Genomic DNA, 20,557 nt, shown 5'->3' on the forward strand with positions numbered 1-20,557 from the left:
ATGCGAGCTAAATTTGGACCAACGCGATATTGGTCCACACGTGTTGTTGATTATGTTGCGTGAGCCTAAGCGAGTTAGTAATTAAAATACTCAATCCATCCTGCACTTTTTCTAGTGAGTCTGTGGATTGACCTTTGTCACTCTGAACATTCGAAAGGAAATATACCAATATAAAAGGGAGTCATTCTTGAAGGAGAATTTTTTATGAATAATCCAAATGAGAATTCTTCCTTCCATTTTTTGTTTGTAATGTTTTGATGTTCATTTGGAATGACGTTGTGAAGAAATTCATTTGCTCGCAAGTTCATTCAAAGTGATGCAATTAGCACTAGTACAGTAACTGCTAATGGCACCGGTTCCTTTTCTTTACAGGCCCCGGTTCTACAACCGAGGCGTATACAAACGAGATAAAAAATAGTAAGTTTTATGCCTCGGTTATTGGTCGAGTCAAAAAGAATAGAATTATGCCTCGGTTTTCAGGTAACCGAGGCAGTAACGTATTTTTTTTTTCAGCCGTCCTCAACCGTGCTCAGCCGTCCGTGCTCAGCCGTCCTCAGCCGTCCAGCCATTTCGGAGTTCACAGCAAAAACAACAATAAACATTTCGGAGTTCACAGCAAAAACAACAATGAACAACAGAGAAGCTTCATAGTCCAGTATACAACATCAAAAAAAACATCATCAACAAAACAGAAGTAGCAAAAACAACAATGAACATTTCGGAGTTCACAGCAAAAACAACAATGAACAACAGAGAAGCTTCATAGTCCAGTATACAACATCAACAAAAAACATCATCAACAAAACAGAAGTTTCGCGGAGGCCGTCGCGACTGAAGATCGTTTCGCGTGCTCCAGATCGTGACGGTACCGGAGGCGGAGGCGTCCCAGTCGCCGTTGGGGGAGAAACGAGCGATGGTGGCCGAGGCGGAGGCGACCCACTCGCCGTTGCGGGACAAACGCCGATGGTGGCCGAGGCGGAGGAGAAGAACTCGCGCGAGGTTGAACGCTGATTTAGGGCTTCGCGATTTGGGCTTCGCGATTTGGGCTTCGCGATCTGGAGCAATGTCGGAGGCAGAGGCAGAGGAAGCAGTGACGGTGGCAAGGCGAGCCGTGGAAGTGGTGGAGGAACCCGCGACGCAGAGGTCGCGATTTGGAGCGGCGGATGAAACCCTATTTCCGGCAGAGGCAACAGCGACGGTAGAGGCGCAACGACAGAGGCGCGATGGCAGAGGCGCGACGACAGAGGCAGAGGTGCTACGAGTGAGGCGGAGGCGAAGGCGATTGCACGGCCGACGAAGATGTTGGTAGCAGCGACGAGGCAGAGGCGGCAACAATGGCCCGCGAGGTGGCGAAAATGGCCCGCGCGACAATGGAAATGACCCGCAAGGAAGATGAAGCACCAATGGCCTCAAGGAAGATGAAGAATGGCTCTTGCACAAGGAAGAAGAAGGAGAACGGAAGAAAGAAGAAGGAGAACGGCAGAGGAAGCAGAAGATCGCGAGGCTGCGAAGAAGAGAATGAAGAGGGTAAGTGAAAGTTTCTGAAGTTATAGTACCTCGGTTATTAGCCCACCCGATGCCTATAACCTTTTGACACCAGCTCCCAACCACCCGAGGCAATAGTGATTCAAAAAAGTAGATTTGACATGATTTTATGACTCGGTTTTTTCTCAACCGAGGCAATAGGCGTTTCCTAAAAGATTTTTATGCTTCGGTTTCTTTTATAACCGAGTTAAAAGACTTTTTCTGTTCCGGGTGTCCTAGAACCGAGACATAAACATTCATTATTATTACAAACGTGCCACCGCATATTTATATACTTCGGTTTTGATAAAACCGAAACCTATATAGCGAATTAGAAATCAGATTTTTTACTAGTGTAGGGGATTCAACATTTTTACTTGGCTTGTGCATACCACTTTTTCCTCCCACTGCAAACCCTTAAATAGGGTATTCTCTCTCATTTTGCTTACGCATTGTCTTTCTCTAAGGTGCGTTCAAGTTTTTCTTCCTTGTCTCTATTTTTGTCTCTTGTTGTCTTTGGTTTGTAGGTTCGCCATGATCATGCTTAAATATCTTTTTTGTTCTTTGTTCAGATTCGTTTGAAGACTTTTTCTTTATTATCTTTGTTCACAGTTTGTTATTTTAGTGTTTTGTCACTATGCTCCTAGGTTTTTCAATTCATATTGATTTATTTTTTGTTATTGAATCTTAATTTAATTTTTCAAGTTTCTTAATGGAGTGTAGGAGTTAAAACAAAATATTTTTTTAAAAAAGATTGTAATAAAATATTCTTGAATGAAAAAACCATAGTCTATAATCATGAATGACTATTGTTAGTAGCCTATTATGATTTTTTTATAAAACATTTTAATTATATATATGACAGTTTTATCCAAAATTATGTATTATAGGCTATAGTATCTTAATAATAATTAGAGTTGTCAATTTGACCCATAACCCATGGGTCATTCCTAATCCACTCTTGAAAAAGCCTCATTTTAAAAAGTCTCTTAAGTAGGGCTGAAATTAAGTTTTAACCCCCAAAATCTCCTCTTAAGTTAGAGTCAGGATTAAGGTGAGTTTAGATTACTACAAAATATAATTACGCACTTTATTTATAATAAATATTTTCTTTTCTTCTAGGATAACACATTTTATTTGTTATAAAATAATTACTATTATTTATAATAAATGATAAGATATTTTATTTTACTGCTCATATATTTAATTTTATTTAAATAAATATAATATGATATAAAATTGTGATATTTTTTTAACGCGCAGAATTAATCAAAAGGAGCACAAATAATTGACGTAAAGTTTGTTTATTTGTTGGAAAAAAAATTGTTTCACACTTTTCTTAAAAATACATTAATTCAAGATTCTTTTTAATAATATAATAATATATATTAAGATTTTAAATTAATTTTATCGTTTTGTGGTGTGAAGATATGAGCACCCTTATTTGTTCATATATATGAAGGCACATTATACATAGAAAGATAACCGTGTTTATTTGTTTGTGTGTAACAGATAAAGACAGAAAAGCTGGTACTAGGCAGAATTAAGCATTGAGGATCTCTTCAACCACAATATACAAGAAAGCAGAGAATTTGTAACCAAAGTTTGAAGTTGCTGTTACATTCTAATTAAACAAAAATTATAATGTGAAATTGAATAAATAAACTTCACCAAAAAGTTAAATAATAATAAGATATAGTAAGTTTTTATAAAAGCCAAGAAAAGATCAGTTTGACATTATTATTCTTTCACATCCACTTTTTTTTTTTTCACTTTCATTTTACAACCTATTTTAACAATAATACTAAATTTAACTAATAAGAATAAAAATAAATAAAATTTAAACCTGTTTATAATCTATTCAATGATAAATATATAGTTTAATATGTTGTAATTTTATAATATTATGACAATTAATATGTTGTAATTTAATCATGTGATAGATTAATAATTTAATATGTTGTAATTTATTGTATCTAAAATGAGCTCTTTTTTTTCTAAAAAAAATCTTATACATTGACCTTAATCAACGTGTTTCCTAGATATTTTGGTCCTATAAATTTTTTTTATGAGAAACTTTTTGATTGTTTTAGTTTTTCTGGTTCAAATCCATATAGATGAAAAATAAATCATATAGCCAAATTGATGAGTCAAAATAACTCATCTTTTTTATTATTATTGAATATGTTATAGTTTGTTAACCCTATCTTTAGTATACATGATTTCCTCATTATTGTCAACAAGATTTGAATTGTATTAAACTCTTTCACTAAATGTGTTTGGTCCATAACTTGAAAAGCTAAATTAATAGAAAGATACAATTTATTATCACATAAAAAAAGTTATATTCAAGAATTATTTTTCTAAAAAACTTCTCCTAGATTATTTTTATAAAATTTTAAATTTTGTTCTAACTCGACCATCAACTTAGCTAAACCTCTCTTGAATGTTGACATTGATTTTACAAGGCATCGTTCTCTAAGATATATATCTTTCTATAGTGTAAAAATAAAAATTCTAATAAACTTTTCATTGTTTGATATATACATAACATAACAATTTCTTTTATTCCTAATGGTCTTGTCTTGTAGCAATCTTCTCTAATATATAAACCTTTCAGTTCCACGATATACCATTCTATATATTTTAAACATTTATTTTCCTAAATAGATAAAAATGCCAGTCATTTCAAAAAGGTTAACCAAACCGGCACGCCATACAATTATTTAAAGTAAATTACTTTTCACACTCGTGATTTTTTCTTAATTAAGTTTTTCAAAATTCTATCTAAATATTCTATTATTGTCTTAAAAAATTACACCATCACTCTTTTGGATATTATATATACTTATACTTCTTTGAATTTTGAAGAGACTATGCTTGTATGTATAATAATAATAATATCTTTGCCTATTATTAATGTCATAGAAAATCTTATTAGCCTAATAATAATCTTAAACATGGAGATGAACAGTGAAGTAGATCCTCCTCCCATCTCCCTCTTGGATTTGCCTCAATCCATCTTGGATTTCATTCTGACATGCCTTTCTCCAAAAGATCTTTTGACAATGTCAAAGGTATGTGTTTTGTTGAAGAGAAAATGCCAAAGTGATAGATTTTGGGAAAATCACATAAAAGAGAAATGGGGGAGACTGATTTCTGATGCTGTTTACAAGGAATGGAAATGGCACATTGAAATTGCCAAAGATGGAGTTTTGATGAAGAATAATCAAACTGGTTCAATGGGTTCTTTTATTGGTGATTGGCCTAACGTTTGTCTTTGTTCATACTTAGAAGATTGCAAGTTCCTCAGTGCTACAAAATCAAACAACTTCATGATGTCTTTGTATTTCTCTCTACACACTGGTACCTTTTGGTTTCCTGCTCAGGTCTACAAGGTAAAAAACCAGGTCTAAATAATAATATTCTAATATTTCTTTATAAAGTTATATATGTATTTTTTTGTTCTCAAATTAAAATTAAATTTTTATATTTTATCAGTAAAATGTTTTTCAATAAACGACAGGTAAAATATTTATCATGTGACAAACAAATTTTTTATTTTGCATAACTTCATTATGTGTCTGTATTTCTATCTAGAAATGGTAGGTTTTGGTTTCCTGTGCTCAGGTTTACAAAGTAAAAACTAACTAGATTTTATGTCTAAATTTTCTAATTTTTTTATATTATATTATATATAATGAATATTATGTATTTGCAGGGAATGATGATTCACAATGCCCTGGTCAACTATGACTCACAATCTAATACTTTTCAAGCAAGGTATGTGCAAAATGTTCTTTGAAATATGCATGCATGAACACTAATTTTCCCTTTGGGTTTCTAATTTTTGAGACAAAAATGAGTTTTGGATCTTTTAATAAACTGAAAAAAGTATATTATTTTAGTTTCTCAAACTTAAAAACATTAATTAAAAATAAGACGAAATAATAGCATGTATATTATCAGAACATATATTTTTGTTTGAATTGAATAGAGGAAAAGATTTTAGTAAAAATTTAAAAAAGTTGAGTAAGTGAATTTAATGCATTATGAATTGTTTTTACAGATATATGGAATATAAAAGAGGATTGTTTTGTGAAGGATTTAAGTGGATATGAATTATGTTATGTTAGGTATCAAAATGAAAGTTGGAAACTTATAGGGAAGAACATTGAATGGGATTTGGTGAGAGCTCCCTCAGTTCAAACTTCTCCTTATCTTCTGCATGTCTTTCACTCTTTACAAAACTTGAAACCAGAGGATCATATTGAGATTCAATTGAGACCAAATGCACAATCTCCTTACGGTAAAGAAATAATACGAAATATAATTAAAGTAATTAAAGAAGTATTTGTTTGTTATATTTAAGAGTGGAAAAAGTAATTATCAAAGTATTTGCAGATTGGTTTTACGGTGTTATTGGGCACTTGGAGTCATGCAACGAAGATTGTTGTGAGTGTGAAAAGAGTGGTAAGATGATTCCATGTTATAAAAATATATAGATTTTGTGATGAAAGAGATAACATGATTATTATTAATGGTTGTGTGATAGATACATTGATAGTGGAATTCAGGCATTTTCCAAAAGTATCAAATTTGAGACGAATCAAGTTATTCAGAAATAAGAAGGAAGACCAAAGAGATGGCATAGGTGGCTACTGTGAAGGAATCAGAAAGCTCGAGGACCACCGTGACATTCAAAAATGGAACAACCTCTTACTTCAATTTCAGGTTCTTACATACATAACTTATTATAATTATATTTTAACTATTTAATAATTCTCTTGGATATAACTTTTTAAATAGTTATATTATTTTCTATAAATTTTAAGGTGAATGTTCGTCCAAGGTTTATTAAAGTAGTTGAGATTTATCACGATAATCAGTGTGAATACTTCTTATTTTAATTTCAGAAATTATTGAAAAAAAAAGTATTTTTTTGTTATTATTTTTCCAGAAAAAAGTATTTTTTTTATGTTCATGACGTAAAATTTTGATAAGTTATACAATGTTCATACTCGTTATAACTTCTTGAACTAAGTCTTTAATAACTACGTCATGATATATCATTTTTATACGTTATAAAATGTCATTTTTTCGCTAGTGAGTTTTCAACTGATTTTGGTTTTTGAATCAGATGATACACGTGTTACATTGGTCTCCAATAATAGGACATGTCCAAAGGCTGTAGACTATGAACTGAATCTTAGGTATGACATTGATAAGAGTTTGATCTGTTTTGTTTGGTTTATGGTTTTGTAGAGACTCTGATTAGTTATATTTACATTGCAGAGCTCTTGTGACTCAAATGGCTGACTTTTGCTGAACAAACACTGCAACGTATAATCTATAAAATAGGTTGGAACATCAGTTTAACAAACTCTTTCTCTTGTATTTCCAAAGGAGACTCACTTTTCACCTTTATTATTTCTGTTTAAAACCTATAAACTCAAGCTTTCCATCAAAAACAAAACTATCATTTTCATGTTCAACAAATATTTTGGGATGTCCAATTTCTTTTTCTATAAATACATAAATTTCAAGTAACTAAATACATTAAATTTAATAATGTTTGAAAAGCTCTTTTATTTATATAATTGAATAATAATTTTTGTTTGTATAAAAAGAATTAAACCTTTTGACATCCAAAATCAATAATAAACAAGCAACATAAAGTTAACTAAAAATACAGATCCTACTTATAACATTAGATTTATATTTTATAACATAAAGTTACTAGATTTTTTTAAATCATATAAAAAAAAATATCTACTTGGTTCACTTAATTGATTAAGTCTCGTCTAATCAATTTACAAATTCTCAAATTTTGTATATTAAATATATTTTTGTGCTAGTAAAAAGTATAATAATATTTCACTTAAAGAAAATATATTAACAAAATTAAACCTTTTAAGCTAATTAATAATATTTTTTTATTTAACAAAAGATCATAACATTCGTTAATATATGATTAATAAATTAATTCATTAACTTATTAATACCTTTAATAATATTTTTTAACGATAAAATATTATGAAATATTTTTTATTTTAGAACCACACTATTGTAGAAAAACAAATCCACATAAATGAAAATACGTTTCTATCATGATTCTGAAATTGTCGTTGAACTGACTGTCACTAAAAATCGTTGCTAAAACAACGAAAGTTACATTTAGTCGTTGTTAAATGTGATAAAAAAATACAATGATAATTCTATTTAAATAAGAACGGTATTAACATCGTTGTCAGAAAAATAATGAAATTGTTTAAAAATAATGAAATAGTTTATAACGACATTTTTTATAATAATTATCGTTAAAATTGAATTTCTTTTTTAAATATAATGTTTATAATTTTGTCTACAAAAACCTGTCTGAAAGTTTTCATACAACAACTTAAATAGTCCAATAAACAGTTTATTAATACTCTAATAAATAACTATCTATTCTAACAAATAACTCTAAATCTAATTCTAACACTATATATTATTATATGTGATAATAAAGTAGTTTGTCCATGTTTATTATTAATAATGGTATAATTATTTCATAAGAGGTATTTATAATTAGGTTTTAATCTCTAGATGCAATTTTATTTTCTAATTTTCATTTCAAGGATTATCACCGAAAAATCTCATTCTCTCGTACTCATTTAAAATGTCTTTATGTACATGTGTTGGAAAGAGATATATAGAATGAAATATATTAAAAAAAGTTGCATATGAGTAAATTATTTTTAAAATAACTTAAACTTAATTCATTATTTCGTTTTTGAAACTTAACTAAAATTTAATTTATTATTGTATGTATTTGAGTTAGGAGTGAATATGAAAGAATATTCGTGAAAGGTAGAAGAAACCTAATATTAAAGAAAATACTTGGGTTTTTAACAGAACATTAAAAAAGTTATCCAAAACTCACTTAATAATATATTTGTTATATTATAACAAATTTCTTAAAAGAGTAACATAATTTAGTTTGAATAAATATGTATAAATGAGTTATTATATGATTAGACTATTTTTTTTTATTTAACTTCTTAGTAAAAATGATTTTATTAAAATGTTTTTATTGGTAGCCTTATAGACTCTCTACTAAGAGCTATTTGTTTTCTTGAGATTTGGCAAGAGTTTTTTAAACTTTATTTAGTCCATGTTATGAAATTAACTTTCCATTTTCCTTATCATCATGTGTATGGCCATTAAGGTGAATAAATAAAGATGAGAATCAATGTGTAATTTTGATTTTAAATGTGAAATCCTCAAATAAGATTGGACCAAAACATGAAGAGATACTATGACAATAATGAAGTAGTAGAAGCTATGGAGATAAGAGATAAAACTCATGGCCTTTGGTATTTTAATGGTGACGAGGTGGTGTTTTGATGGTGTTTTTAAAGAAGTTAGGTCAACTCTAAAAGAATGTGGCTAAAGAGATCACATTGGATGACCTTGACTTTAGAGACTAATAAAATAGCTTAATATTTTGACTGCATTTCATTACTAATATCAAAGTGAGAATACAAGGGTGGAGACACATCTATTTATAGGCTAACAATATCTCCAAAATAAAACCCTAAAAGCACACGCTTGACCTAACTTAGAGATCAGGGTGAAAATCCTCTCCAATAAAAGGAGGACATGTGGTCACTATTTATGGAGAATCATCTCCATTCCTAGAGTAACATATGACCACTAACTATGGAAAATTCTCTCTAATGTGAGCATGACACTAGAGATAAATTAAGTAATGTAAATCACTATGTCTTACTGAGTAAAAAGGATTCCCACTATTTCCAGAATATTCAAACTTCGTTAAATTCTTTGATTAAATGTGTTTGGTCTCATAACTTCGAAAATTAAATTAATGCAAAGGCTTAATAGCCTATTTTGTCCCCATATTTGCTTATTGTTCTCAAAAAGGTCCCTCGTTAAAAAAATGAGTCAAGTTGGTCCTACGTTGGTAAATATTGTGTCAACGTAGTCCCTTCCATTAAATAGAATCAGACGAAGTTAATGGGTGATGATCTGACAATAATTAATGGTAATGTGTCATTATTTAGTTGTGTGCGTGTTGACGTGTTATTTAATCCCTCTTGCCACGTCAGTTTTGCCTTCTCCATAGAAACCCTAATTTCCCCCCTAGACAGAAACCCTTGTGATGCCACGTGAATCCTAGCCACCACCACTGCCCAACAAACCTTTCCTCCGCGTCGCAACCGTGAAGCTGTCGTGAGGACACCATCAACGCCACCACCAACCCTGTTCCTCTTCACCCTAGCCGCCACCATAGGTTCATCTTCTCGCGCAACCTTCCACCAGACCAGAAACCTCTGTAACATCCCAAATTCTCCCACTTGAAAATTCATAATTTATGTATTGTAGCAATACATTTACAGTAACATCCCGTAATCTCACAAAAAAATTCCTAATTAATATATGTCTATACATGTTTTAGGCTCAGATTTCAACTATAAAACTATATCTTGAGTTCTTCTATCCCTCCCTTCCTTGGCACTGAGTCAGACGACATTCCTTCATCTGCTCTCGTATAATGAATTATACGATCACTGCACATACCCAAATACAAACACAAACAAGTAGAGTGAGCTAACATGCGACTAATCATTTATAAAACATGCATAATTACTTTGATGCACTCAACAAACCTCATATGATAATTATGTCAAACATACTCATACCATCATACAACAATCACATCATAGATACTCATCCATTACTTTGATACACTCGATATACACTCCTTCCACAGTACTCAATAGACACCCAATACCCAATAAACACTTATCCCCGACGATATGTTGATGAGCATTTCAACGGGAGGTTCCCCACTTGTGATGCCATTCTCAGTCCTCTCACTATGTCCAAAACCGGCATATAGACCAGGACTTCCTGCCCCTCTCACCACATAATTCATCCTCCTCTACTTGAGACTAGATGATTATTAGAGTATCAGGATAACCTCCAACTACAGTACCCTCAACATCAACATATACACAATTACCACATCATTACAGAATCTCTCCACGAGACTCATACAATGCTCACATTCCTCAACTCATATTATACCATTATGAAATCTCCCCATAATACTCATATCATGTTCAGACGCATAAATTCAAATCCAATATAATAAATTACAATCAACGCAATTAAAATTCATAATTTCGTATCTACCACAATAACATGAATTCATTCCAACAAGATATATTGCACAATAGTTTAACAGTACATAATCTGTTCAACAAGATTTAAGTTAAAAGCTTGTCGAGTAGACTTCCAGGAAAGAGAGGTGTGTCACAATGGACAACTTAAGTACCAAGTCTTTCCTTAGCCAAAGTATTACTCAACTAGTTTTAACAAATTGCTTATTTACAGATTCAAAATAACAGCATATAATATTAACACAGAAATTCAATATAAATAAATAATAAGCATTAACAGTATTTACACAGAATTTCAAGACATGAATAGTAATAAAACAATACTAAATCACAATATAAAAGCTTAGAAAGGTTAGCTCCCCTACCTCTATTCCAGACTTCTCTTGCTCCGAATTTGTTTCCCCCGAAAACTCTTCAGAACCTCTACTCTAAAATTTCTTCCTACTCCAAAAACTTCCTAATTTCTTCTTTTCTCATAATTCTCTCTACTTCTTGGTGCAAAAACTCCATTCCTCTGATTTCTATCTATAGGCCAAATTTTTGGCACTATTTGTTTTTTTTTATTCCTTATTTTATTAAAAATATTATTTTAATTCAAATTCTATCTTAACCTCTTTGCACCAACGTGGCTTACTTATCACTTTGGCTCTATTCATTTTTTTTATTTATTTTTTTTTCTATTCACTTTTTACTATTCACTATTTACTTTTTACTATTCACTATTCACTATTCACTTTTCTAAAAAAATCCTAAATAAGTTATCAAAAATTTGAACCTCTCTTTCTAGAATTACTATAATTTTATATCCAAAAATTTAAATTTTTCTATCCATTAACATTATTATTACTAATAAAATGCTAAAATTTACTATTATAAATATTTTTCATGAGTTTTACAACCTCCATGGAAACCCCAAACGCTACCCAACAACGCCTCCCTTACAGCAACCTAACCCTGCAATACTAAACCACGAAACAGCACCAGCCTTCATCTTCAACCCCAAATCGTGATGCTCCATAATCACCATCAAAGTTGCGAGCCTCCACCTTCTTGTTAACCAATCCTGATACCTGAAAACAAAAAAAAAATCCCAGAAGTACCAAACGATAAGGGAATGGGGGTCCGAACGGTAGGGGAATAGGAGTGAAGGAGTCGGACGGTCGGGGAATGGAGATGAAGAACCGTTCGGCTAAGGGAATGGAGGGTCAAAGAGCTGAACAAATTCATCATGAAAGGGCATGGATAGCAACTCTGCAAGATTCGCTCCAGCATTCATCTTCTTAATCACGAATCTAGAAATTCAGAGAATGTAGAAACCCTTAAGCAACCGCGAGCGTCTTCTCATCCATGTCACGCTTCCATGACCACCGCCTCAGGAATCCTCCACTATCATCAACAGAGAGCTCGCAAACTCGCAATCTCCTTGCGCGAGTTTCTTCTTCAACCTGTAGGAAACCATATTCAGAAATCAACCCCCAAAGTCGCGATAAACCCTAATCGCGTGAAGCTATTCGAAACCTCCATGGCCAAATCGCGAGTTTTCCTCCACACACCACCAACAACCATCTTTCTTCGTCTTGGAGCAATCACGGCGCAAGAGCTTCCTTTTTCCCAATCTGAAACCCTAATTTTTGGTGGGAAAGGTTCTGACACTTGACAAGGTCTAATTGGCCACGTTCATCTGAGTCAAAGTTAATCTAACACGTCAGCATGTACACAAGTAAATTATGACACATAACCACTAACTGCTGCCAAATCACCACCCCATTAACTCCGTTTGGTTATATTTAACGGAAGGGACTAATTTGACTCAAAATTTTAAATGCGAGGATCCATTTCAAACACTTTTAAAAAGAGAAACTGAATTGACATTATCTAACGAAACTGGGACAAAAGAGGCTGTTAAGCCTAATACAAAATTACAGTTTATTATAACATAAAAAGTTGTATTCAAGAGTTATATTTCGAAAAAAAGATTATCTTTTTTTTTTGTAAAATTTGAATTTTGTTCTAACTCATACACATGTTGAATGCTAAACCTCTTCAATGTTGAAAATGATTTATAAGGCATCATTTTGCAACTTATTCGAAATATATTTTATAATGTGAACAAAAATTCCTAGAAACTTTAAATTGTTTGATATATACATAACATAGCATTTCCTTTATTCTTAATTGTCTTGTAGCAAGCTTTTTTTAATGTATGAACCTTTCATTTTCACGATACCATTCTATCAAACATTATTTTCGTCGATAAATTAAAATGGCGGTCATTTTCAAAGTTTAACCAAAACGGCACGCCATAGAATTATTTAGAGCAAATTACTTTCACACTTATAAACTTTTTTTTATTATTATATTATCTAAATATTCTATTCTCTTTTAAAAGGTGACACTATCAATACTTTCAATACTCAATTATTTATTTCTACACAACAATGAAGATCATTTTTTTATGTGAGAAAATAGATTTTTTGACTCTCAATGATGAAATCTTTTTCACATAATAAATAAAAGACATGCCCAAATGTTAGACCTTGAACTTATCGTGTATTTTAGATTGTGTCTCACTGACAAATGAGTAATAACCAGCTTAGTATGCATAAAACAGAAATAGTGATATATATAATGATATCTTTGGCTATAAGAAAACCGAACATTTTTGGTTGATATATAATACCCAAAGTGGGTCATCTTTGTTACCTTCTATTAATGTCAGAGAAAATATTATTAGCCTAATCATAATCTTAAAGATATATGGAGAAGAGTACTAAAGTAGATCTTCCTATCTCTCTGTTGGATTTGCCGGAATCCACCTTGGATTTCATTCTCAAGTTCCTTTCTCCAATAGATCTTTGCACAATGTCAAAGGTGTGTGTTTTCTTGAAGGGTAAATGTGAGAGTGATGAGTTTTGGGAAAATCACATAAAGCAAAAATGGGGAAGAGTGATTGGTGATGCTGTTTACAAGGAGTGGAAATGGCACATAGCAATTGCCAAGGATGGAGTTTTGTTGAAGAATCAACACACCAATCAAACTGGCTCGATGGGTTCTTTTTCTGGTGTTTGGCCTAACCTATTTCTTGCTTCATACTTAGAAGATTTCAAGCTCCTCAATGGTCAAAAATCAAACAACTTCATGATGTCTTTGTATTTCTCTCTAGAGACCGGTAGCTTTTGGTTTCCTGCTCAGGTCTACAAGGTAAAAACTACAACTAGATTTTATATTTCAGATCTAAATCTTTTACTATTTTTTATGTTATATATATATATATATATATATATATATATATATATATATATATATATATATATATATATATATATATATATATATATATATATATATATATATATTAATCAATATTATGTATTTCAGGGGCTAATGATTCACAATGCCTTGGTTAGCTATGACTCACAATCTAATACTTTTCAAGCAAGGTATATGCAAAATGGAGACCTCTTTGAATTCATGAACTGAAATTTTTCCTTTTTAGTTCCTAAATTTTGAGACAAAATGACTTGTTGATCTTTTAAAATATTAATTTTTTAAAATATATTATTGTACATATAACCAAAAGGCGATATGAAAATTAAAACTTCAAATCGAACCGTCCTTTGGTAAAGGCCTAACCATCACAACCATTGGTCCATCTATTTCGTTAGTTCAAGTCATCCCATCTTCATTGTCGACTCGGGATGTCCCATCTCCATTGTCGACTCGGGATGACCCATCTTTATCGTCGAGTCAGGCCGACATGTCTCTGTCATTATTTTAGAGCGACCTATCTCCATTGTCAGCCTGACCTAGCCCTTCTCGACCTTCAACCCAACCCTTCTTGTGTCGGCTCGTCCGAACCTTTAACATGTGTCGACACGTCTCGATTTTCCATCTAGCACTGTCTGTCTCGATCTTTGGCCCATCTCGACTAGGGATGGCAACGGGTCGGGTCGGGCACGGATAATGCCTACCCGCAACTCGACCCGACAAAAAAAAAATTCATCCGCTACCCGACTCGCTACTCGCACGGATACCCGCTTAAAAAATACTCGCGGATATTTTAAAACCCGCAGATATCTGTGGATACCTACGGATACCCGCAAATATTTAAAAAATGTTTAAACCCTTGGATGATCCTCGTATTTGTGGGGGAATCTCAAGTGGGTCCTTGTTTTTTGAACTATCAAAATTTGGTCCATATACTTGGAAAATTGAGCCAATTTTGCCCTCTTCGTTAAGTTTTGACAGACGACGTTGAGAGATGCTGAGTTGTTTTTTTTTAAATGGTGTGGCATTGTATACTAAATTGAATGGGTTATGTGTTGTAGAATCAACAATTCCACGTGGAAAAGTAAATTCTTACCATCAGAAATTTCCATTCACAAAAAAAAAATTCTCCCACCGATTAACTTTGTTTTCTCCATATAAACCCTAGCCGTCGTTAGCCATGTGTCGCAACCATCCTCACCAGAACCATCATCGTGCTACACAACCATCAACACCGTTAAGCCACAACCTTCCACTGTCAACCTCGCCGGATCCACCATCTTCTTCTAACCCAACCAGAAAATGCGCCACTAAAAATAGAACCCATCAGGGAACCTTCTTCCCCATCTTCGTCAACCTACAAACTCAAACCAAAGCCAGAAAAACCTTAAATCCCAAGTCCCGCCTCAATGGCTGCCATGCGAAGCCTCCATCGTCTTCCTCACGAGAACGTGAAACCACGAACCACTAATTCGCCTTCATCGCACAGATCACGCAAGCCTCGCACCTCCATCAATAATTCACAACATCACGACCTACAAACCCAAAAGCAAAAACGGCTTCAAACCTTCTTCACTGATCCAACCTGCAAATAAGAAATTACAGAACCAGACCAAAGGAAACCTTTTGAATCGTGAGTCCATCGTGGGAGCTTTAGCCATAAATCGAACCTGCAAATAAACCCTAAAAACCAAAATCGCAAACTTCAAATCAGACCACCACTTCGCATCTCAAGAGCCACCATGAAAAATCATCACCAATCTTCGAACCTGCCAAGCACTTCCACTACTCAAATTTCAAAATCCCAAGACTTTACTCATCGAAGAACAAATAGCTCTTTTTATTCTGTTTGAGAAGGTTTAAATTTTGAATTTCGAATTCGGCATTAACTTGAGAGTGAGTTTGAGAAGAAGGGTTTTTTAGTGCAAGGTTTGCAATGTCGGGCCCACCTAGAGTTTGATCCATGAACTTCACAGTTGCTGACCCTGACGCACGTCTAGTGCTCGTCCCGGCGGGCAACAAAGTCCGAATCGTAGTCGACAAACGCAAGTCGGTGAAGAAAATGACGCTGGAGACAAAGAAGAAGCCGGAGACCCGAGACCCTAAAGAGTTTACTTTTCCACGTGGAATTGTTGATTCTACAACACATAACCCTTTCAATTTAATACACAATGATACACCATTTTAAAAATAATACAACTTAGCATCTCTAAACGCCGTTTGTCAAAACTTAACGGAGAGGGAAATATTAGCTCAATTTTACAAGTATATGGACCCAATTTTGACAGTTTAAAAAACGAGGACCCACTTGAGATTCCCCAACAAATATGAGGAAGATCTGAGGGTTTAAACCTTTAAAAAAATATATTTTTATAAAATATTATAATAAAATTGAAATAAAATTACGAAAAATATATCAAATATAATATAAACTAAATTAAATATAAATTAAAATTTAATTTTAATTATATTTAACCTTATAAAATATAAATTAATGTTAATTTTAATTAAATTTAACTTAATAAAATATAAATTAAATTTTTATTTTTATTTTTCACGCGTAGTGGACATCTGCAGGTACGAATAGTATAATACCCGCACCCGACCCGTTTATAAGTGGGTATTAAAAAACCCGCTATCCGCAGCCCGCATATAGTATATATTCGCGGAAACCAACTATCTGTCGCGGATTTTATTCGCGGATATCTGCAGGCGCAGATTTTTTTGTCATCCCTAGTCTCGACCTTTAACCTAGGATTGCCCATCTTGACCTTCAGCTAGTCTGAACTTTTGTCTCATTTGGACTTTGGCTCATCTTGACCTTCAGCTAGTCTGGACTTTTGTCTCATCTGGACTTTGGCTCATCTTGACCTTTAATCGAGTCTTACCCTTCTCGATCTTTTGCCCGAGATGTATCATCTCGACCTTTGGCTTTAGATGATGAGTGATGCTCCCTCCACCACCCCATCTTCTTCCTCCACCTCTCCAATTTTTTTTAAATTCTAAATTTATCCTTTTTACCTTTTACTTTTACCAATTTTACTTTTTATTTTATAAAACCATAATCCCAATCCCCTCTCACTCTCACTTTCCCTTTCACTCTCAGCAGCAAGTCTTCACCCCGACTGACACTTTCTCTCTTTCTCTTAGTTTCCACTCCCGTTAACACAAAATTTGACAGAAAAGGTAAATTTTGCATGGTATAAATTTAAAACATTTATAACTTTTGATGAGTTTTGAAGTATCATGATTCCATAATATAATCAGCTAAAAATTTCTTCCCCACTTCCTTGTCTTTAAATAACCAAACTTGAAAATCTATGCTTAAAATTATATATGTGCTTACAATGGTGCAATGAAAGAAAAGTATGTTTGTTGAGTACAAAATAAAAAGTAAATAAAAGAAAAAATAGTTTGTTCAGTTTATCTTCTTCTCTTTTTATCAAATTTTGTGTTAATCGAAGTGGAAATTAAGAGAAAGAGAGAAAGTGAAAGTGACAGTGAGGGATGAGGGCTTGCTGCTGAGAGTGAAAGGGAAAGTGAAAGTGAGAGGGGATTGAGATTAGGGTTTTAAAAAATAAAATGTAAAATTGGTAAAAGTAAAAAGGATAAATTTAGAATTTAAAAAAAATTGGGGAAGTGTAGAGAGAAGATGGGGTGGTGGAGGGAGCATCACTCTTAGATGATCCATCTTAAATTTTGTCCTAAAATGTTCCGACCTTCGATTTGGGTTGGTCCATTTCGACCTTTGACTAGAGATGGCTTAGTTCAATCTTTGATTCAAGATGAAAGTGTTACTTATAAAAATTAGTTAAAGTTTTGTAGTGGAATCAAACTCACCTTCGTCTTGAGAAGGGGCTTGGAGAGTTATGGGTTTTTATTTGCCCATTCATTCGAAAGTCTCCTAAAAGGAGACTTATTCAAGGATGGCTAAGGTTGAACTAAGAGTCATGAGTCAAATTAATAACTCTAGTTATCATAATCATAGATTATAAAAGTAAATTTCATCTTCTAAATTGATTCAAGACAATAAAAGCATTTAATAGATTATATTCAATCATTTATAAGGTTTGGAGATCAAATCAGAATTTTGATAAGAGACCAATTATAATTATAATTTTGTATTGTGTTATAATTGAAGAACCAATCACATATTTAACTCCTTATGAAATATTTTTAAAATATTTAATTGAATAAGTGAATATATAGGTTTATACATATAATTTTTTGTGTGCATGAGGCAAAGTGTGAGATATGGGACTAATATTCAGGTCACTTTATAAAAGCTTACATTATTTTTAAGATAGAAAAAGAAAGTTAAAATTAACTAGTTTACATAAATTCAAATTATGGATAACCTAATTTGTATAAATATGCTTTCATATAGTTCTTTAAATTTTCTATTTTAACTTATATAAATAAACTAATTTTAACTCAAATAACTTTTATATAGTATGGTTTTCCAGAAATCTCTTTTGAAAAGATTTATCAAGATTTGGGTGGTTATATCTAATGAATTTATCTGCTTTGGCAAAAGAATTTTGTTTTGTGAAAGATTTATGTTATGTTAGGTATCAAAATGGAGGTTGGAGATGTTTAGGGAAGAACATTGAGTGGGATATGGTGAGAGCTCCCTCTGTTGATACTCCTCCTTATGTTATACATCTCTCTCGTTGTTTAGACACATTGAAACCAGAGGATCATATTGAGATTCAATGGAGACCAAATACACAATCTCCTTATGGTATCATTCTAAATTCTAACATTATTTCTTTTTACTTTTTCAAAAACATCAAATTCACATTTTTTATAATTAGTTTATATTTAATTTTATTCAATATAACTTGTGAAATGTATTGCAGATTGGTGGTATGCTGTTATTGGTCACTTAGACTCATGTAATCAAAACTGTTGTCAATGTCAATACAATGGTAAGAAAGTTTCTGTTTCCTATGTTGTCTCCAGGAGAAACCTATGTGATATAATGTGAACATGTGATAACTTTAAAAGTTTTAATATTTTAAAAATTAAATATTGACTGTTTATTTCAAAATAACTATTAAATCAAATTTAGGGTTATGAAAAATGATAAAGATAAATTTGATAGTCATGTTTTTTTGAGAAAATTTAATAACTTTAGCATATTATTGACTCGTGTTGTTTCATACAGATACATTGATAGTGGAGTTCAGACAATACCCTGAAATATCAAACATGAGACGAATAAAGTTGTGTAGAAAGAAGAATGAGGAACAAGGTGATAGAATTGGTGGGTACTATGGAGGAATCAGAAAGCTTCAGAATCACAATGAAATTGAAACATGGAAGAAGCTCTTCCCTCTTCAAATTCAGGTTCTCACAAGCAAACAAAGTTGTTACATGCATGACTATAAACTCACGTAATATTGATCAATAAATTATTCTTTTTTTAACAGACGCCACCTGTCTTATATATGACTCCAGTGGCAGCACAATTCCAAATCCTCTAGATTTTCAAGTCAATCTCAGGTACAACCATACATACATACACATATATATATTTATATATATTTCAAGACAAACTCTATTTTTCATTTGGGCAACCAATACAGTGTAAATCAAATTTTGCTACTCTCATTTCATTTGTTAGATTTATACATTGAAATGCTCCTTATGCAGAAAGCTTGGGACTAATTCCAGAAACCATGCTGCTGAAGCTGATTGTTGCTCAAGAAACACTACTACTGATATATATGTATGAATGTATGTAACATTAATTCAAGAAACTGTTTTTCTGGTATTTTGAAAGGAGACTTACGCTAAAGCTATATTATTTGTGCTTACAAACACAGTGACTTGAGTTTTTATGGTATGGATAGAAACTCCTGATTTTGGTTTGAATTATATATATGGCATGGATTTAAAACACAAAACAGAAACAAAGGTGCTGCAAATGTACAAGTTTTACTATTCATTTCATCATTTTCAAGTTGCATAACTCAAATAAAATCATATAAAACTATAAGACGGCATTTTTTTACCGCTTTTAACTTAAATAAAAGATGCTTAAACTGAACTAGATGACCACCATATGCACATCTGCAAAATTATGCAGTAAAATTGTTTAATTTCATGGCATGCACATTTGATTATTCCAACCATAATAACTACAAGACAAACTTGATTCATAATTTAGCAACATTAATTATACTCATGTTTTCTATCAGATTTGTTATAAAAAATTGTCTTTCGCATAAGAAATAACTTTCACTATAAAGGATCTATAATGAGAATGTTTGATATAACATTGTCATATTGATCATTTAAACCTCTCAAAGGATAGCCTTCCCAGTTGGCTATGATGGTACAAAAATGCCTTCAAAGGACAACCTCTTATGAAACACATCACCCTCAAAAGGCCATCTTCCTAGCCAAAAGTGGAACATATCACCCTTAAAGGGCAACCTCTCCAACTACCATAGAAAACATGTCATCAAAATGATAGCCTCCCCAACAAAAATACCCTTGCAATTTCATAAAATCTCATCTTCATAACTTTAAATAATCAATTAAAATACTCATCAAACTTCAAAACATCA

At 32.3% G+C, this 20,557-nt stretch overlaps 2 protein-coding genes across 2 annotated transcripts; both read left to right on the forward strand.

The window, feature by feature from the left end:
* Positions 1–4,484: 4,484 nt before the first annotated feature.
* On the forward strand, positions 4,485–6,718 carry LOC124846037 (F-box protein At2g32560-like). Its single transcript, XM_088096093.1, has 6 exons — positions 4,485–4,922; positions 5,246–5,307; positions 5,661–5,833; positions 5,929–5,997; positions 6,080–6,258; positions 6,665–6,718. The coding sequence occupies exons 1-6, from the start codon at positions 4,485–4,487 to the stop codon at positions 6,716–6,718; spliced, it is 975 nt and encodes a 324-aa protein (XP_087952219.1).
* A 6,729-nt stretch (positions 6,719–13,447) lies between these two features.
* On the forward strand, positions 13,448–19,853 carry LOC148194039 (F-box protein At2g26850-like). Its single transcript, XM_088096550.1, has 7 exons — positions 13,448–13,913; positions 14,091–14,152; positions 18,551–18,723; positions 18,842–18,910; positions 19,150–19,331; positions 19,415–19,487; positions 19,638–19,853. Exons 1-6 carry the CDS (start codon positions 13,470–13,472, stop codon positions 19,466–19,468), a joined length of 984 nt encoding a protein of 327 aa, XP_087952676.1. The 5' UTR covers positions 13,448–13,469; the 3' UTR covers positions 19,469–19,487; positions 19,638–19,853.
* Positions 19,854–20,557: the final 704 nt, after the last annotated feature.

This window comes from Vigna umbellata, chromosome 8 (genome assembly GCF_029865625.1).
Source record: "Vigna umbellata cultivar VRB3 chromosome 8, Vumbellata_1.0, whole genome shotgun sequence".
NCBI classification, from domain to species: Eukaryota; Viridiplantae; Streptophyta; class Magnoliopsida; order Fabales; family Fabaceae; genus Vigna; species Vigna umbellata.